Here is a 20,860-nt window from a genome sequence, read left to right on the forward strand (position 1 = left end):
AAAGCATTCTAAAGAGTGGAGGAAAAAATGTATAAAAATGTTGAAAGAACCTACAGCTCCTTATTAGGCGAAGATACAATATTTATTCCTTGTCTCCTGGGATGAAGCTCCTCTATCTATTGTCCTCCCAGTTCTCAGTGCTGATGCTTAATTTTCAAAACTTCTATATTACCAAGGGACCTACGACATCAGCCAAAGAAATACCCAGCAAGTACAAAATCTGATCCAGGGAGCAGCTTTTGTGCAGAGGGAAAATTTTGTTCCTACAGGTTTTTAAGGAGGTGCATGGAAAAGCGAGAGATCTGATCTATGCAGATACATTGCAAATTCTCTCTGTCTGTAGAGATTTTTTCAAAAAAAAAAAAAAATTGGGGAAATACGTGAACTTTGGATTTTTTAATTTTTTCCTTTTATTTTTTTTTTTTTTAGATTTGGAGAGAGAATTTTTATCCAGAGGTGGTTTTTTTCTCCCTCTCTCTTTTTTTTTAATTTTTTTTTTTTTTTTTTACGGAGAACCAAAAAATGTCAACTACCTTTCCAGGTCTCGTCCACGATGCAGAGGTATTTTGTGTGTGTGAGCGTGTGTGTGTGTGTGCGCGCGTGTGTGCGCGCGTGTGTGTGGATGTGTGTGTGCGTGTGTGTGTGCATATGTGTGTGTGTATGTGCCTGTGTGGTTGTTTCCTTTTTTTTTTTTTTAAATCCATATTGGACCGTTACATTTAATTATAATCCGGCTTCAGAGATAACTTAAAGAAGTATAGAGAGAAAATTCGTTATGACATCTGTCGCCAGAAAGGGCAACTCATTACCACGTTAAAACCGTTGCCAGAACGAAAATCAGAATAATACCCCTAATAATATAATGAAGTGGAGAGAAATCACCACCAGCTCGCCAGGAATGGGGAGTTCTCACTAAAAAGCAGGACTCCCCTTTTCTTTCGAAACGAGGGAAAAGGAGGGGGGGGGAAGAGAATTTTGGATCTGATTCGTTATTTTAAAAAGAAAGAAAAATACGAGTTCGGGGGGGGGGGAGAAAAAGGAAGGGAAGGAAAGAAGAAAGGGAGGCAAGCAGGCGGCAAAGCTTTCTCGATGTGTAAGGCTGTAACATAGGGATGGGACTTGTGTGTTTTCTCGGTAGTTTCCTCTGTTTGAGGACTTTCGTGTGTGTGTGTCAGCCCCAGCTATTACAGCTGTGAGCAGGCGGTGGATGGATAGATGGATGGACAGATAGAAAAGTTTTTATTTCAGTGCCTGGATTCCTTTTCGCTTGACGGTATTAAGGGCAGGCTGGGTTGTTTATGATTTTTTTTTTTTTTTTTTTTTTGAGCAGACCTTTATGGCACCAGCCCAAGGTAGGAAAGGAGCTTTTGTTGCTGGGGTTGCCGCTCGCAGACTTAGACGCTTCTGCAAGGGGAGAAGCTATGCAGGACGGAGGGCTTGGAAGAACCGCAGCCGGGGTTTTCCATGACAAACCTTCAGTTTTGGGGTCTTCTTTTCACTTCTTCCTTTCAGATACGTCATGACGGATCAAACAGTTACCGTTTGATGCAGCTTGGATGCTTGGAGTCTGTGGCCAACTCGACCGTCGCCTATTCTTCCTCATCTCCTCTCACTTACTCTACCACGGGCACCGAGTTCGCCTCCCCGTACTTCTCCACCAACCATCAGTACACCCCACTGCACCACCAGTCCTTCCACTACGAGTTCCAACACAGCCACCCGGCAGTCAACCCCGACGCTTACTCCTTGAACTCTCTCCATCACTCTCAGCAGTACTACCAGCAGATCCACCATGGGGAACCCACCGATTTTATCAACCTGCACAATGCGCGGGCGCTCAAGTCCTCTTGCTTGGACGAGCAGAGGAGAGAGCTGGGGTGCTTAGATGCTTACCGCCGCCACGACCTGTCTCTTATGAGCCATGGATCCCAATATGGGATGCATCCAGATCAAAGACTCCTGCCAGGACCAAGCCTCGGGCTTGCAGCCTCGGGAGCAGACGATTTGCAGGTAAATAGCATGCGATCCCCTTTCGAGGCACCTTCTTCTCCCCTCCCCCTTCCCTGGTTCCCCCACCCCATCCCCCCCACCCCAACCCCCCCACCCTCCCCATTTTCCTCTGCTCATACACAGGATGGAAGATTCATCCCAAATCCAATCCAGAGTCTGTCCCCTTCAGAATAACAGCAACAAAAAATGTGGAGGGGAAAAAAAAAAAAAAAAGTCGTCTTTCTTGGCCAAAACCCCCCAAAATTCGCCCTTTATTTCCCCGCGTGTGTTGTGTCTCTGTGATGGCTGAGACCGTGGGACCCATTCGGAGATCTCGGGGTGCGTTTTCCTGTGCGGGTCCGTGTGTGCGTGTCCCAGCCCTTACCAAAGTCACCCAGAAACTAAATCAAACCAAACCATTCGAGCTTTTCTAAACTTTTCTTTTCTTTCGGCGAACGGAACCGTTTAAACAACCCGCACCGACAAAGTAGGAAAATGTGTTAAGGAAGGGATGGAGTAGGGAAAGAGAAAAAAGGCAGAGTAGGAAATAAATCTGCTTCCCGACATACATACAAAGGCAAACCTTCCGTTGAACTCCGACGCATGAGGCAGAGAAGAAGTAAACGGGAGCAAACGTTGGTCAGAAATATTCAGTATGCTAAAAATCCCTCGCAATATCCCATCTAGATGTTAATAGGGAGAGAGATACAAGCAGATAAAGCTGGATTTATCTATGTGTGGGTCTAATCATGCATCTATTCCCCTCCTAACCGGCATCTGGATCCACAAAAAAAAAAAAAAAAAATCTATTTCTGTGTATGCAAACCTCAGCTTTATCCGCTCAGAAATCTTTTCCTCCTCCCTAAAAATACATCTCCGGTCAATTGAGCCGGTTTCTTAAATGAAATTTGTTTCCAGAATTGCAAACAACGCCCTCCTGTATCTAATATCCATTTCGAAATGTCCCTCAAATCAAAACCAAACCTTCCTTCTCCCGACGAGCTGAGTAAAAGCTTCGCGTTCGGCGGGGAGAGACAAATAGGACCGTATTAACCGTACTTACTTTTCCCCCAGATCTTGCTCCCGGTCATACAAAGCTGCCTACATTGGTCTTTCCAAAAATATGTAGCGGTCAAAGGCTCGGAAAAAAAAAACCAAACCCGAAGTTCGTAAAACTAAGAAGGTTTATGTTCTTCTTTTTACAAACAAAACAAAACAAACTCCCCCCAAAAAACTCTGTTTATATCGGATAAGAGATTTTTTTTCCCCTTGTTTTCTTTTTAAAGGACATAAATAACCTAATAACCCAATAAGAATGAATGTTATCTTTTAGATCTCTGAGGAGGAAACCCTAACTATTTAAACCTAGCTTTCTCCATTAAAATTCACTATATAATTTTATCCTCTGTGGCCATTTTTTGTTTACATTTTTCACAAGGATCTCCTTATGTTACCCCCCTCAAAAAAAAAAAAAAAATCCGCCATTCACTGCTCAGCCCAACTAAAACCTATTTACTCCTTTTTATAACCACGTCTGCTGCTGATTTTTTTGTATCTGTACAAATTTTTTTTCTTTGGCAGGCACAAAGACTTGTATTTTTCAAAAGAGGGGATTAGGAACGTTTGCAAGACAGCAGACAATGCCTAAATCCCGGGTAAAAAAGCACCATAGTTTATCCAATTTTCGACTTAGTGCCATTCAACTGGTCATTTATGCAATGTCATCCGACCAAACAACATGTTTCCCTTTTAAAAAAAAAAAAAAAAAAAAGGATTGGTTAAGCTGCTAGAGGCACATTCTTTTTATTATTTATTTAAAGAAGAAAAAAATTAATAACTTTCCTTTGGAAAATATTAATTTTTCGATCATACTTTATTCAAAAGTAAAAGGCTTAACGTCTTTGTAGCTAATCTTTTCTTTATTTTCCCTCTTCTCTCTTTTCCCGCACTGAAGAGCAATGAGATATCGAAAAACCTGAGCTGTGGGAAGTTGAAAATATGAATATTTGTCGTTATGATTTAGATGATTCAGAACAAACTTAGACTCTCGCGAATACCACCTTGGGCTTAGAGGGGAGCGTTTTGGTGGCGAACAGAAACAGGACCGTCCACAAATACTTTTAAACAAAAAATGCGGTCTAACCAGTCTTCTCCTTTCTCCTTAGTCTTTCTTTTTAAAACGTTCATCAGCATATGCCTCATTTCAAATGCAACAAATGTAAATATACTTTTCCCTGCACAGAATTTTAAGTGAATGTCCAATAGTTTCGAGGGCGGTTTAAGTCAGCCTAACAGATGCAAACAGTCTTGGAGCTGGAGTGGCATCTTTCAGTGCCCTAAAAAGATTTTCCATGGGCAACAAAGAAAACTGTCACACCTTTTCCCATCACCGCTTTAATTTATGCTCAGTCGCCAAGTTTTTTTCATATTGATTTCATAATCACTTTAAGGCAGAACACTTAAAATAAAAAAGAGCCTTGAAAAGGAAAGTCTTACAGGGCCAGGGCCAATATGGTGAAAGTGGGGGAGAGAGCCAGGACTGTAAAGGTTGTTTTGTAAAGTGGGGTTTTTATTATGCACCGACTCTCTCCGCATTTACTTAACTCTTCACGGGCTGTTGAGTAGGTTAACACCCTTAAAGGCCTCTTTCATGTCCAATACCTCGTTTGTTTGTAGAGGAAAATGCGTCTTTAACACATTTCCACCGGGCAAAGATTTAGGTTTGGTTTTGTTGTGTTTTTTTAACCCCAACATAAGGAAAAACCCAAAGAAAACCCAACCCTTTCAAGTCTTTTATCATTCCAACAAAAATATTTATTAAGGAGGGCGAAGATCCCCAAATAATCAGCCTTGTAAGAGGAGAATAAAGAAGTGAGATCTCTTCGGAGGTGCACCAGAAGCCCTAGGCAGGTTTTTGGATGGTTCTTCACCCCACACTCACACATGGGTGCCTGTGTGTTCGTGCACGCAGATGCGTATTCATCCCTACCTGTGTGCGGACACAAGCATTGTTACAACACCCTTACGACTCCGTGTAGCGGGCAAAGCCCAATAGGTCGTCTGTTGTTTGTGCTCTTTGTCTACTTCTGTGCACACTTTGTAAGTCGATATGTGTGACGAAACATATATCTGAATTTAGCTGTATGTATGTATAAATACACAGCTAATCATACAAAATTAACAATATAAAAGTGTATATTTTTATTATTATCTTTGTGCGTGAAACTCTAGAGCGCGAACACACTTGTCTCAAGACTACTTGTTTATCTCTCTATCCTGCCACATCAAATGCCGATCGAACTCTCCAGTTCAGGAGAAACTCGTATTTAAATGGAAGTGAAAACGATATTTATTCTGCATTTAGTGAGATAGAGGCAGACTGAGAGTAACTGTGTTTTTCCAGTTCACCTTATCTGTTGTTTCCGTGCCAGTCATGTAACAAAGCAAAAGCTATGTGATCTCGGTGTGCGTTTCTGTATCTGATTCCTTTCTTTCCTTTCTTTCCTTCCCCCCCCCCCTCCCCCCTCATTACTTAAGAGCTCAGTGGAGGCCCAGTGTGGACTTGTACTGAACGGGCAAGGAGGTGTGATAAGAAGAGGTAAGAGGTTACAAATACTCGAGTCTGTCAATTTTTGTAAACATAACACCCTCTCCGTTTCTCTCTCTCTTTCTCTCCGCCACTGTTTTACGTAGTTTGGATTTACTGCCGTAATGGTGATAATTTGACGTTTAGACAAAAAGTACGTTCAAACTCGCTTAGAGCTCTTCACATTTCACAGGCCATTTGCACCTTACAAGTGATCGGCAGCTCTTGGATACTCCTGCTGAATCCAGAGCTTTCTTGACTCGTTTTCTCATTCTCTGTTTAACGGGGTTGATCCCTGATAGTTTGAAACGTGTTCCCTGGCTCCGGGCTATTAAATTCGCAGTTTGATCTCGTGTGGGGAAAGGAAAAAGGTTTTTTTTTTTCGGGAAATGTGTTTTCAGCAGAGCTACAGGCTGGTGTGGAACTCGCTTTTGAGTATAACTTCGTTTGATACCCATCTGTCAGTGTAAATATCCAACGTCAAAGTTAGAGGAAAGATTTGGAACTCTTGTTAAATACGCGTTTCTTCAGCGTTTGCGAAATCTGGGTGTTCGGAGCGGGTTAGGGGGAAGGTATTACAGTAATTTACCGTGAAGAGAAACAAAAGTAGTCCTAAAGGCCTAGCGTAGGAAAGCAATTCTTACAAGCTTAAACGCATACTTTGATTCACAGCATAAAACGAATAAAGCAATCAGAGAGAGGACACACTTCGCAACTCAGCCTCTTGCAATGTGCATTTCTTGTCCTCTTATTGCCTTTCCTTATTCATTATATCCCCTATGAAAAAGAGCTAATTAGGAGATGTTTTAGGCCATGCGATACCATTGTGTCAGAGTTGGCTTCAGCCACCACTTCCTATGCAAACTTTACGCTGAAACGATGGTCACGCACGACGATGGTGAGTGAAGACAGCGAGCAGGCGCACACGCGGTTACATCCACAGGAAGGGAAGTTTTGGGGTACCGTCTCCCCACATCGACTCAGACCAGGCTTTGTCCGGGGCGTTCCGCGGGGCGACGGGCGGGAGTCGCGGGGGGGAGTGGCGGGCGGCGGCGGGGCGGCCCGGAGCCGGCGGCGGCGGCGCGGTGGTGCTGAAGGGACAGCTCCCCTCGGCCGCTCCGCCCGGCCCCGCCTCGCCGCGGCGGGCGGCCCCCGGGGCCCGCAGCCGGTGCCCGGGGGAGAGCGGCGGAGCTGGCGGCGGGGAGAAGGAAACAGGGAAAGGAGGGGGTGGAGGCGGGTGTTGGGGACACACTCCAAACGTCCCGGCCCCTCCCTGGGTACCCCTGGCGGGACGCTGCGGGGAGGGCTGGCAGCGCGGTGGGCTTGCAAACTCCTGCCCAACTGGTGCCTGTGCCCGCCTAGGTCCCGGTCTCTCAGATTTTGGCGGATTCTAATTATCCCCAGGAAGAGGGGTCATTCTTTCGGGTTTGATCCGAGAGCTGACCTCCGAGAAGAGGAGATCGTTAGCTGAAATAAAGAGTCCCCGTCAGCTGGGGTCTGTGCCTGCGGTGTTTGACTGCGGTTCTCATTTCCCAGCTGAAGGGCGGCTCAAATCTCAGCTCAGCTCAACTCCAGTTTATTCAACTCTCCAGCTCCTGCTAAGGAGATTCCAATTACCTGTGCAGATGATTGTAGTCAAGACGCTCTCTTCCTCTCTCTCTCTCTCCCGCTTTTTAAAGCGATCAAATTACTCAAGGATTTAAAGATTGATAGTAAAGGAAATCCAGCATGAAAATGCAAGGTTTTCTCTACCCTGATCTAAGTGCTGAACTACTACTGCACTGCTATCTATCTCTTGGCGTATTCAGGGAAGATATCAAAGGCGAGAGTATAAGTTTCAAATGTATATTAAAAATACATAATAAATATTTTGTCCGACTTCAAAAAAAGCGATAGGTGTTAGTAGTAATAAAAACATCCTGCGCCTAAGCGCTATACAGTATCCCATATAAATAAATCACACTTCTTTTCTAGTAATACATCAATAAGAATATATTAACTCGAGAGTGGCTTCCCTAATATTTTAAACATCTCATGTCAAATTTTTTATTTTATTTTTGTCACTTATGTATACATATATTTTTAAAAGGTTGTTTTCGAGTGTTTTAGATGCAACAGAGGAAGAAAAGGGAAAAAGGAAGGAAGGAAGGAAGGAAGGAAGGAAGGAAGGAAGGAAGGAAGGAAGGAAGGAAGGAAGGAAGGAAGGAAGGAAGGAAGGAAAAGAAAGAGAGAAAGAGGGAAAGAGAGAAAGAGAGAAAGAGAGAAAGAGAGAAAGAGAGAAAGAGAAAGAGTAAAAGGGAGAAAGAAAGAAAGGAAGAGAGAAAGAGAGAAAGAGAGAAGGGGAGAAAGAGAGAAAGAGAGAAGGAAAGAAGAAAGAAAGAAAGAAAGAAAGAAAGAAAGAAAGAAAGAAAGAAAGAAAGAAAGAAAGAAAGAAGAAAGAAAGAAAGAAAGAAAGAAAGAAAGAAAGAAGAAAGAAAGAAAGAAGAAAGAAAGAAAGAAAGAAGAAAGAAAGAAAGAAAGAAAGAAAGAAGAAAGAAAGAAAGAAAGAAAGAAAGAAAGAAAGAAAGAAAGAAAGAAAGAAAAGAGGAAGGAAGGAAGGAAGGAAGGAAGGAAGGAAGGAAGGAAGGAAGGAAGGAAGGAAGGAAGGAAGGAAGGAAGGAAGGAAGGAAGGAAGGAAGGAAGGAAGGAAGGAAGGAAGGAAGGAAGGGAGGAAAGGAAAGGAAACTTCCAATATACTTAGCTAGAGGAACACATCATTGCCTAGTCCTCTCAAAAAAAAAAAAAAAAAAAAGCAATCTCAAGGAAGTGCCATGGTTTGCAGTCCTGGTGTTATTACTTACAGGAATGACAAACATCACAAAAACGGCTCTTCCCTGCTTCCATCTCCGGCTGCCATGGCACATCTCAACTGCCTTCTAGATTGTTTAGTGCAGTGATTTGGTGTTTGCTTTTAATGAGGCTCGGAAAGTAAAAGATCTTTGCGAGGCTTAGGTGCTGGCGAGCTAATTACTAGCTAGAGAAAATATTTGCCACCGATTCCAGGGCAGAGATCCCCATGCTATCACTTTCAGTTAATGGTGTGCAGGATTTAGCCCGGAGCTTCCCTGCTCTAACCATCAGAACCAATAATCTTTACTTTTCCTACTGCTCGTGTATCGATAGCTTCTCTAGCCTCAGGCAGCGGCTTTGATATGTTAATATTTCTGAGTACCAAATTCTGCAGAGATCATATTAATGTTGTACATACAGAGTGGAGCTTTGCCTTAAAGTTGAATATTCAGATCGCTGGTTTCAAAAGAAATCACTTGAAGAAATGAAGCTTCTATTTACAGGAGTCGTCTGTGTTTTTTAATCATTAAAAAAATCCCTCCCCTCTTATACTTTCCTATTAATCGTCTCAGGCTTTTATTGCGCACCCATTCCTTTTAATTCCTCTCTAGGTTGCCATTTTAAAAGCAGAATAACCTGATTCCTGTTTGATTTCTCTCTCTCTTTTCTCTTTTCTCTTTCTTTTTTTTATATAAAAAAAAAATCTTTTTTACCTTTTCTCTCTTTTTTCTTCTTTTTTTTTTTTTTTTTTTTTTTTTTTTTTTTTTTGTGTGTGAAGGTTTCTTTTAAAATGCCCTCCAAGCCCCCTTCCACACCCCATCCCTTCCTCATCTCTCGGACATGAAGTGTATGCAGGCTTGGTGTCCTCACCTCCATATATTTGGATTAAAAAGACAACACGGTGACATTTGGCCTGCATCGTTTTATGAAATCGAGATGGCAAACTCCAAAAAAAGCTCTTGTTTCGCTTTGTGATCATCCATCGTTCCTGCCCCAGGCTAATTTCAGAAGCTTAAATACTGCTATCGCCTCTGGGCCATGAAGAGAGAAGGGCCAACCTATCGGCAATAGCTCTTTTTCGATTGCCCTTGGCAACATAAAATACAAACTACTTTGAATCAAAACATTTTTAGGGAATTAATATGATCTGAACTCTGCACGTTTTAAGAGATCTTGAGTTTGTCAAATCGCTTAGAGGTGACTGACATCCGAATGCATTAGTGCTTAGCTAGGAACAACCCTCAGATCTTATTTGATTAAAAAAAAAAAAAAAAAAAGAAGAAAAAGAAGAAGAAAAAAGAAAGAAAAAACCACCCTCTTCTTAAAAGCTGAAGCATCAGTCACCATCAAGTCTGCCAATAAAATCCGGGGAAAGACGCTCCCTTTTCTCGCCTCTGCCTTCTATGTACTTAATCGTGATATCGCCTCTCATTTGAAAGGCACTCGCTCAGCCTTGATCGTCTCCCCCGTTCTAATTTTAATTTTTGACACTCCAAACTACCCGCCTAATGACTCAGTCATTAAGGGCGAGACTGGGCAAGAGACTGGAGAAGGCGGGTGAAGGCCGGGGCTGAGGGCTCTGCGTCTCTGCCCGGGACAACCTTCTCCGCTCCTATTTTGTTAAAAGGTTAAAAAATAAGGTGCTGCCGTGTTACGGTCTCATCCAGGCATCCCGGGATGCAGGAACGGGCAGAGGGGACATTCTCCTACCCCTTGCTACCCCCGTGCTCTGCCAAACCGACTGGAGCTACTTAGCCGGCCCCCACTCCCGCCGAAGGGTGCCTTAAGGACCCCCTCATCTCCCCCCGACACCCTCCGCCCCAAAGTCCTGCTGTGTCCCGCCCCAGGGGAAGGCAGGATCGGCCAGAGCCGGTCTTCTCTCCCGCTTGGCAGCTCCGGGCGGTGAAGGTGGCCTCGGTGGGGCAGACGGGGCGGGGGGTTCCCGTGGCTGAACGGTCCGTCTCCCCGCGCCCAGCCGGGAGCCCACCGAGGGCAGGGCAGATCCTCGTCTTCCCTTTGTTGTCCTTTTCTTTCTCTTTTCCCGGCTGTTCTGAACCTTACAAGAGCCTCGGGACTCCGGTAATAGCCCGTCATTGTGTTCAGATCCTAATGCACTGTCATTAGCACTGTTGTCTTTTTCTCTTTCTTTTCTATTCCAAGGGCCAATTTAAATCGCATTAAAATCCTAAATAGCTGGTTTAATTAATGGCTCTCGTGGCTCCAGCTGAGATAATCTCCAGCCGACTAAAGCCAAATCGGTCGGCGACTTTTCAGCTCCCTAGGAGTTTCGAGTTGGGGAAGGGGACGGAGCGGGCTGAGCAGCGGGACAAAGCGGGCTCTGTCAGGACACCGAGCGCTTCGCCGGGCGAGGAAAGGAAGGCAGCCGGCACCCGTAGCTCTTGGCACCAGCAAGACCTTTGGGAGAAGTCTGGGGAAGAGATGTGACGGATTTGGGTGTTTTGGGGGTTTGTTTGGATTTTTCTGTGGGTTTTTGTTCGTTCGTTCGTTTGCTTGTTTTTCCTGCTGATCTGCCAAGGGGTCTTTTCTGCTGTGCACAGAGGGGCGATGGAAAGTTCCTGGGTAGGGATCTCACCTGCTTTGAGGCAGGTCTGTGCTGCTCCTCTCTCCTGCTAGGGTAGAGGCTGTATATTGTGTTTCCTGTCTCCTTTTGCTCCCCTTTGACAGCTGTGGGCTGTCGTGATCGCAGTCCCCAGCAGGGATTTTGGACCCACACACACACGGGTGCACACACCGCAGAGCAGTCCTCAGCATCCCACAAACTCAAGCACACACCCAGGGAACAAAGAGTGTAAAAGCACAACACGTGTGGACATACGGCACACAACACGCACAACCTGCACAGCTCCCCCACATCCAACATCACTCACTCTGCCCCATGCAGAGCCCACTCGTGGGTCACCATGGGCAGAACCTCAAACGCTTAGCACACCCTCAGCACCCCCCCCCCCAATCCACATAGCTCACCCAAACCTTCCTCCAACAGCCTCCCAGGCTCACGCACACTGTTTCGCAACCCACAGCTATTTTCCCAAACCGCTATTGCAGACTGGGCCCGAAGAGACACTGAAAAGTGCTGATGAGTTCTTATGGCTTGTGCCATAAAACAAAGCAGAATGGAGTAGATTTCTTTTCTTTTGGCTCTGGTTTGGGTCCTATCCTTCACCCCAGGAGCTGCAAGAGTGCTCCTGGATCAGTGCTGATACGTGGCACTGATGGAGGGCTGGTCTGGGGTGCCTGAGATTTAAAACATCCTGTTGTGTGTTCCTACAATCTTTAAAGTTGAGTTCCTGTAACAATCTCCCTTATTTATGTTACTCTCTTCTCCACTGTAACACCTTGCTTCTCTCAAGCTACTTTTTTTAACGTTGTTTAAACTTAAAACTCCTAACAGTCTTTATAGTCTTAAAAATCTGTGTAGATAAGAGGCTGGCCTTAAAAACTGCTGACCATCCCCTCAGTCCTACTGAATCTTCTGGTTCATATTTTAAAAAAAATGTCATGTAGGCACATCCGTCTTTCCTTAGTATGAATGTTGTAGTGAGGGATGTTATCTCAGAATTGTTTATGCTCATGGAATGAGCTGGTTTACTTATATGATGCAAAGTTTGTACACCTAAGTGAAAACAAAAGAATAACTGGGAAAAAAAGCAGTACTTACTGTTTTTCCTGACAAATGCAGATCAGTTTTAGAATTTTGCATATTTATTTCCTGAGATTAATGACTCGGATCATGTAAGGATAATTTGGATAACATTTTAAATTGCTTATAGACCTTTGGGAACTGAACATGGAATAAAATAATACAGATAAACTCTATACAGTTAACTACTTGCTCAAATTTGCTACTTGCTAGGAAAAAAAAGCCATGGAGAGGTAGATTTTAATGTCTTCATTTTTTAACATGCTGTAAACTTGCCAGAATTTCAGAACAGTGCAAAAAATACACTATAAGCTGGAGACTCCCACTAACTGCACCTGTAGATATAAATAATAGACTAATAAAAAGCAGAGCATGTTATTAATATTTTATATAAGATTAATCTGTAGGTGCTCATGCGTGCTTATACTTAATAATGTACACAAGCACACAAACATGTGTATATCTGGAAAAACAAAATATATTGTACTTCTGCACTGTTGTCACAGTACTTCTGCACTGTTGTCACCAGTATATTATGATGTTTCCTTCCATAACTGCATGATATTTATGGGTGAATACCTTGGATAAAGGGACTATCTCTTCTTGAATTAATATAAAATACTTATTGCATTGTAGCTGTTACAACTAACAAATAAGAAATGACCTCGCAGAGTGTAGGGATGTGTGAACGTCTACAAAATTATAGACACACATTTAAAAAAAACATTTGTATCTGAAGTGCAAAAATCATTCAGTGACATCATCTTTCTCTCTCTCATTCCTAATAAAGCAATAACATTACTTATGAAAAGCATAAAACATGTGAGAATATGGATTTTGTCAATGAAAAGATGGACAAATACTTAACTCTGCGGGCATCAGGGAGACTTACGCTTCAGCGGATGCCCAAGTGCATAACTAAATCAAAATATATCAGCACTCCAGCCATGCTATTGTCCGCTTCATCTATACAAAGGGAAATCTGCTATCAAAACAGACCAAGGCTCTTTTTGCGCCATGCGTTATTGGGATTTTCATTGTGTTGACAAGACTGTTGGGTTAGAGTATGGCTCTGTTGTTCTCCCTGCTGTCATCTACACAACCTGTCACCAGCTTGTGTTGGCATTTTGTACTGACTTGTGCTATTTGATGGGGAGACAGGAATAAGGAAGGGAAAATGCTCTCCCGATGTTTGCTGTGACTACCTTTTGCGGTATCACGTAGCCTAACATTTGTTCATTCTAGGCTTGGCGAACAAAGCAAACGCGCAGTTCACATAAAGGAGTATGTTGTGCTGAGCGTGAACCAGTCAGGTAAGGGAAAAGGATTGGGCCCTGAAAGTAGGCAAGCAAAAATAAATGTAGTCTTTTGTTATTCCTCTCCCTCAGACCACTTGACAATAATCCTAGAATAGAACCATAGAACGGTTTGGGTTGGAAGGGACCTTTAAAGGTCATCTAGTCCAACCCTCTTGCAAGAAGCAGGGACATCTTCAAATAGATTAGGTTATATATAATCTCCTGAGGCAATTCGGTAGCTGAGGCGATTCAGTACACAGCAGTGTCGGGCCCTGGGTCTTTTACCCAAATGTGATCTGCTGCACAAAGCGCATCTCTTCCTCTCCCAGCTTTTTCCTTTCGAACAATCATATTGGTTGAAATCAATATGAAGATGACAGATCAGAGGGTAAAACTCTGTCATGAAGAAAGAAGAAGTAATTGAATCGAGTTGGATAAAAGAGGAGTTCTGAAGAAGGGTTTGTGTGCCTGAAACCTTCCCTTCTTTCTTTCTTTTTTTCCTGAATCTATCAGTTGCTGTACAAAAGATTTCCCCCTTCGTCTAAATCTTTTCTCGCTTGTGCCTTTAGACCTCTGTGGTTGTAACAGCACAACTACCACCATTTAGAGTCATCTCTAACACAGTATCTTATGGCAACAAATGATGTCAGACCTGTCCACATAATCACTTCCCTGCTGGTATAAACAATTGTCCTAAAAAGAACCTTTTTAACATTCACAGGCCCCATTTCACATGGTACTCGAGCACAAAATTGCTGAGGCAAACTACAGGACGATCCTACCAGCTATCTCACCTTCTGCCTGCTCTCATTTTCTTTTCCTAGCCTTGCAGGAGGACCAACAGTGTGGGTAACTAATCAGGGAGCAATGGCCAGAGTTTTCCCTTCTTCCTGTACGCTGGTGGGCACATTACTTCACTGTGGCTATGTAGGGGGCTCTTCATCTGATGACCTGACAACATCTTCGGTATTCTGGCACCAGAAGCCAGTCTGTAAAGATTTCTAAAGAAAGTAGATGCTGCTAAGAGGAATATAGATATTCAGGTTGAACTGCTAGGCTCACGAAAGGTATTATTTCAATTCTATTTTCGAGGGCATTGTCTTCTGCTTCTTCAGCTGGTGTCTGTTAGCATCTCACCTCTAAAATACCCTGTGATGACAAGACCAGCTCAACAGTTGAACAAGGACTGACTTTTCCAACAACACCTACAGCTGCACTGTGTTGACAGGATGGAAAAGCTGGTTGTTGCCACCTCTGTTCGGTGCAACTCAAAACATACCTTGCCTTCTCCTCATTGAGCTCCACTTGATCCCAAAATTATTTCTCCACTCTAATGAATAATCAGAACATGGGGAAAGGAATACACGAAATTCTATGTGTTTGGCAAGAGACCTAACTCTTCATCTTCCAGTGTGGTTGCACTTATCCTTTCTTTTCTCTTTCCAGCATCTCTCCTTTTGTTTACTGTCATCTCTTTTTCTGTTTGCCACGTAATGTAAAGGCCAGGACTTCATCCATCTTCTCTCCAAGGTGGTGTTTGTGGTAGGAGATCCATGCCTTCAAAACTGCACGCAGTTTGTGACAAAGACATAGCTTCGTCTAGAAAGCACCACACTGCTTTTTGTTGCTGTGTCAATGAATAATTAATATAGTGAAATAATTATATGCAACAGATTTTACTTTCTTGTAATTTGCAACTTGTTCTCCATGTTTCTGAAAAGCAAATGATTTAGACTTGTTGTTTTCTTTCATTTTTAATCCATACCTTGTTCACCTGGAATTGCTTTGTTTAAGATCATGTTGCATAGACCTGATATTTTTAAATATTTTAGACTGTAAACAACCTTCTACTAGACAGTAGAGACAAGTATTCCAGTAAATTCTGGTTAGGGTAGGAGCAGCTGAAGGGTAACAGGTTTTTGGATTAAAGGAACAATTATTTATCTGGCATAAACGGTACACATACTGGCTTAACCTGGCAAGAAGATACATTTTAATATGACACTGATTTCAGTACAGTCTCACTCATTATAAAATTTACAGACTTATTGAGGTAAATAAATATGTACATATTGCTACTGTTTTCTTGACACGTATATAAGTACACGTATGTATATGTATTGTGTGGCTGGAGATGCAAAACAAACACATCTACTCAGTGTTAACACTCTTCACAAATGCACCTGACAGACCAGAAGTTTGAAAATGTTGATTGAAAATATTTATAGATTTCTGTGCAGCCTTGCCTCAGATACAAAAAAAAAAAACCAAAACCCAAACACTGAAACAACAAAAATACAAAAACATTTCAGGCATGTGGTACCAGATTCCTGTATTTGAGCATATGAGCTCATGAACTGTGGCTATGAGCTGTGCAAAAATGCGTGTAAGTGTCCTCGATGTGTCTATACATTTGGTGATGCATGATTTGTCTGTCTGAGAAGTGGACACCAATATTTATCCCGTAGCATAATTAGAAAAGTCATAAAATACCCTGCTGTACTGAGTCAGGATCTCACCCATCTGGGATTTATACCAAGAGATGTTCTTTTCTGGTTTTGCTGTCAGCACAAATGTTTAAATATACCTTCAAGAGCTGAAATATTTGGAAAGAAATTCTGTTTGCCTTATGTAAGCAAGCAATAGTCTGCCTTTAATGAAGTTTCATCCTTCAGTTATATTCCTCTGTCTCTGCTAAAACTGAAGCATACATAGTCACCTTAATTTTCAGAAAGATTACATGCAGAAGAAGATAAAGTAAAAGTCTTAGGATCTTGTCTAAAGTAAGCTATCTTTTTTTTTTTTCCTATTCTATTCTACTTCTAGTCTAGTCTAGTCTATTCTCTCCTGTTCTGTTCTTCTAGTCTATTCTACTCCATTCACAGCACAGAATTTAGATTACAAACTAAATTTTTTTTAAGCATAATAAAGTGAACTCTTGCAGTGCAAAAAAGATTAGGGTGTTAACAGGAAAGAAGAAATTATCATGGTAGCTTAAAAAATGTAGTATCTTTCCTTTAAATGTGAATGATGAGCACAGATTCATTCTGCTGTAAGAAGGTCTTTATATCATTGTCCTCACAGAAACCATCTGAACTCCTTCTAGTAATGCATTGAATTATATGGTATTTTCTATCACTGTCACATGCAGCTCATTCTTTTTTTCTCATCTTTCCCCTAGGGAAGAATTGTGCATGCAGTGGTAAGATTTATTTCTTCCACTGAATTTTTTATTGTAGTTAGGTTGGAGAAGGCAGGTCAAAGAAAAGTGTTTTGCAGTTGGTGATAAAATATGTGCTAGTCGTTAAGATTATTTTTTTTTTTTCCCTGGGAGTTTGTGTTATCCTCTTGGATCAGTTGCAGAGAAAGTTTTCTCTCTTGCTGTCTCACATATTAACTTTAAGTTAAAAGCTCGATTTTGCCTGAGGAGTTATTGATCACAGTCTTCATTGAAAGATTTGGTGATCATTCAGCAGTTTTAGACCCAGGCTAAGAAATTGCCACTTTCAAGAAATAAACAATTCCAGAACTAACCTGAGATAAACCGATGTAGCTCAATAGATTTCAATCATTAACATCAGCTGAGGATTTGACCTAACTTTAGAAGGAGTGTATGAGAGTTCAAAGGCTTGGAAAGCTGTTCCGGCTGCAAATCACTGCAAACCTATAGTGCCATTGCATCTTTGTTATCCTGAACACTGCTATGAGAGTTAAAATGAACATTTGTCATTAGAACCGATGTCCTAAATTTTTCACCAAATGCATTTTTTAAAATCCTGAATGATACCTGAATCTGGTTCAATCTTACGTTGTTAATCATAGTAGATTCAAGACTTGAAAACCTGTTAATATGTAATTTTTACTGCGCATGAAATTGAATGAGGTAGCCATAATGATTTAATTTGATTGTAAATCTTATATGATCTAATAGTTCACTTTTCCCAGACTGAAATTTCAAGCCATTCATCTTTCTCAAAGCAACAGTGTGATGCAATATTTAAAAAATAAACCTCCAAATACTCCAAAAACACAAACAAAACCCACTAACAAAAGCAACCACAAGTAAACAACAGAACTGTTTTTTATGATTGAATTTGTCAAAACATGGAATACCAGGTTTTCCCCGGCTGTAATATTTATTTTGCTTTGTAGGTGGTACATGCGTTGTTAACCCCACAGACCTGTTCTGCTCTGTTCCTGGTCGCTTATCTCTACTCAGCTCCACTTCGAAGTACAAAGTGACCATCGCAGAGGTGAAGAGGCGCCTTTCACCACCAGAATGCCTCAATGCTTCCCTCTTAGGAGGTATTTTGAGAAGGTAAGTTGAAGGTGAGAATAACAAATGCTAGGCGGTAGTGCTGTAATTTTCTGTATTATTATTTTCTACAGATAGGTTTTGTTCTCTTTCCCCCCTTGGATAGGTGGTCACAATTTGCAAAAATAGATGGAAATTGTTTGGGAGTGAACACTGTTTCTAGAGAAATTTGCAATAAATGAGAAAAATGGAAGTCTGATGACATTTTTCAGTGAACTGATCCTTTTTTAGCCTCAGTTCAGTTACTCATAGATTCATAGATTTCTAGGTTGGAAAAGACCTTGGAGATCATCGAGTCCAACCATCCCTAATCCCCATTAAACCATATCCTCAAGTAGATCATCCACCCTATTCTTAAACACATCCAGGGATGGGGACTCAACCACCTCCCTGGGCAGCCTATTCCAGTGGCTGACAACCCTTCCAGAGAAGAAATACTTCCTAACATCCAACCTGAATCTCCCCTGACTAAGCTTATACCCATTTCCTCTTGTTCTATCACCCGTCACTAATGTAAAGAGCCCTTCCCCCACCTCCCCACCATCTTTTCTCAAGTATTTATAGGCTGTAATCAGGTCTCCCCTCAGCCTCCTCTTCTCCAGGCTAAACAGCCCCAACTCCCTCAGCCGCTCCTCATAAGTTTTATTTTCCAACCCCTTGACCAGTTTAGTCGCCCTTCTTTGGACTCGCTCCAGGAGCTCAATATCTCTCTTAAAGCGAGGGGCCCAAAACTGGACACAATATTCCAGGTGCAGCCTCACCAGCGCCGAGTACAGGGGCAGGATCACTTCCCTGCTCCTGCTGGTCACACTATTCTTGATACACGCCAGTATCCCATTGGCCTTTTTGGCCACCTGGGCACACTGCTGGCTCATATCAAGCCGGTAATCAACCAACACCCCCAGGTCCTTCACCAGGCAGCTCTCCAGCCACTCTTCCCCGAGCCTATAGCGATGCTTGGGGTTTTTATACCCCAAGTGAAGGACTCTGCACTTGGCGTTGTTAAAACTCATGCCATTGGCCTCAGCCCAACGATCCAGTCTGTTCAAATCCCTCTGAAGGGCCTCCCTACCCTCGAGCAGATCGACACAGCCTCCCAGCTTGGTGTCGTCCGCAAATTTACTGAGGGTACATTCAATCCCCTCATCCAGGTCATTGATAAAGATGTTATACAGAACCGGACCCAGCACTGAGCCCTGGGGAACCCCACTGGTGACCGGCCTCCAGCCGGATTTAGCCCCATTTACCACCACTCTTTGGGCCCGGCCATCCAGCCAGTTTTTAACCCAAAGGAGGGTGTGCCTATCCAGGCCAGTAGTTACCAGTTTCTCAACCAGAACACTATGAGAAACCGTATCAAAGGCTTTACTGAGGTCAAGGAAAACTACATCCACAGCCCTTCCCTCGTCAACCAGGCGGGTCACCCTGTCATAGAAGGTGATCAGGTTTGATTGGCAAGACCTGCCTTTCATAAACCCATGTTGACTGGGCCTGATCACCCAGTTAACCTGTATGTGCTCATTAATAGCACTCAAGATAACCTGTTCCATGACTTTGCCCGTCACCGAGGTCAGACTGACAGGCCTGTAGTTCCCCGGATCCTCCTTCCGCCCTTTTTTGTAAATGGGGGTAACATCCGCCAGCCTCCAGTCCAGCGGAACTTCCCCAGTGAGCCAAGACTGCCCAAAGATAATGGACAGGGGTTTGGCAATGACATCCGCCAGCTCTCTCAGGACTCTTGGGTGGATACCATCAGGCCCCATAGACTTGTGGGCATCCAGCCGAAGGAGCAGATCCTTGACCCGTTCCTCTTGGATCACTCATCAGAGGCAGATAGGTGGTGTTTTGCCTCGTTTTAAATGAAGAAAAAAAAGACCCTCAGTGTGCAGAAAACTTCATCCCAGCTACAAATCTGACTTCTTGTTGAGAAACTATTCCAAAGTAAATTTTTTTACCACATGTAGTTACAGCCCTCACTCATCAAAAATCTAAACCATGGAGATGCAGGGGTGCCTTTTGCTTCCTTTCTCCCTTCTATGTCTTTTGAGTATAAAAAAGTCAGAATACACTGGGTTTATTTTTCTTTTTGTGAGATACTGGAGGAGAAGCAAGTAACGAGGTACAATTTTGCCTCTGACCCTTCACTGAACAGAGTAGACACTTGCAGAGAGGAGGAAAGTGGCAGATTGTGCCTCCCCCTGCAAGTGGAAAACAAGGAGACAACTGTAATTCGGCCAGGCATATGTAAGTCGCCATGTCCCTGAGGTGTCAACTTAGATGGCATAACTACTTGAATGCCCTTTGATCAAAACTAGCTGGAAAGTCATAGGCTATATCACTGCTGTCACTGAAGGCCACACTGATCCCCGTATTTATACTGGAAGTCATTTTACCCAACCTGCAATATTCGAAGATATGTAGCAGTCCAAGAGCTGTCTTGAGACATCTCACAGAGTAAAGGCTGTAGCCCTATTTAACTGCCTCTGTAGGCATTGAAATCCAAAATCTACATCCACAAAATTTTTTCTCTGTTATTGCTTCACCCTGGAGAGGCCTTCAGCTAATAGTCGCAGGAATATTCACTCTAAATACTCATTCCTCAGACTTCATCAATACCAGTACAAGCTATTAAGAATGCAAAGGCATCAGCCTGAACACAAGGACTCATTTCCCTCTTCTGTTAAAACATTAGAATGGTCCTCATAAGTTTTTGACCCAGAACAAATATCACTCTTCCAAATCAACCTTAGGCATAGTTCGACAGTTAGAAACAGCCAGGGACTAGTCCCTGCCAGCAGTTTGGATGTGCTAATTCTGTTTTACGAAGCAGAGAGTGTAAATTAGGAGATTTGGTCAGGTTATACCTGTAGATGTCACAACTATAGAACAGACTCAAACACTCTGTAGTTGACCAGCAGAGATACAGTAAAACCAAATTTCATTCATGGTTGGCCTGAGACCTGGCAGGGCTGGTTTTGCATCCTGTCAGCAATCACCATCTAGGTATTTCCCTAGGTAGTTTTTCTTCAGAATTTAGTATTTATTTCTTCAGAATTCTCAGAAGACATTTCCTGACATACAACACGGTCACAGTTGTTATGGTATCTCTCAGTGCACAAAAATGACCATTCAAAGGGTGGTATTCCAAGTCTGGTTCCTTCATCTGCGTGAAGGAACTTGAA

The 20,860-nt window shown here is 42.8% G+C and overlaps 1 protein-coding gene across 2 annotated transcripts in view; it reads left to right on the forward strand.

Annotated features, from left to right (window-relative positions):
• Positions 1-522: 522 nt before the first annotated feature.
• The window catches only part of TFAP2D (transcription factor AP-2 delta), a 51,457-nt gene continuing 31,119 nt past the window's right edge, over positions 523-20,860 (forward strand). Inside the window, exons 1-4 of one of the 2 annotated variants that reach the window (XM_086623926.1) lie at positions 523-561; positions 1,513-2,010; positions 5,527-5,587; positions 17,516-17,681. In XM_086623926.1, coding sequence (XP_086480052.1) covers positions 523-561; positions 1,513-2,010; positions 5,527-5,587; positions 17,516-17,681 — 764 coding nt within the window. Of the gene's footprint in view, positions 562-1,464; positions 2,011-5,526; positions 5,588-17,515; positions 17,682-20,860 lie in introns of those variants that run through there. The other variant, XM_086623918.1, reaches the window with a different exon arrangement.

The sequence above is a fragment of the Tauraco erythrolophus genome, chromosome 2 (assembly GCF_009769465.1).
Source record: "Tauraco erythrolophus isolate bTauEry1 chromosome 2, bTauEry1.pri, whole genome shotgun sequence".
Classification (NCBI taxonomy): Eukaryota; Metazoa; Chordata; class Aves; order Musophagiformes; family Musophagidae; genus Tauraco; species Tauraco erythrolophus.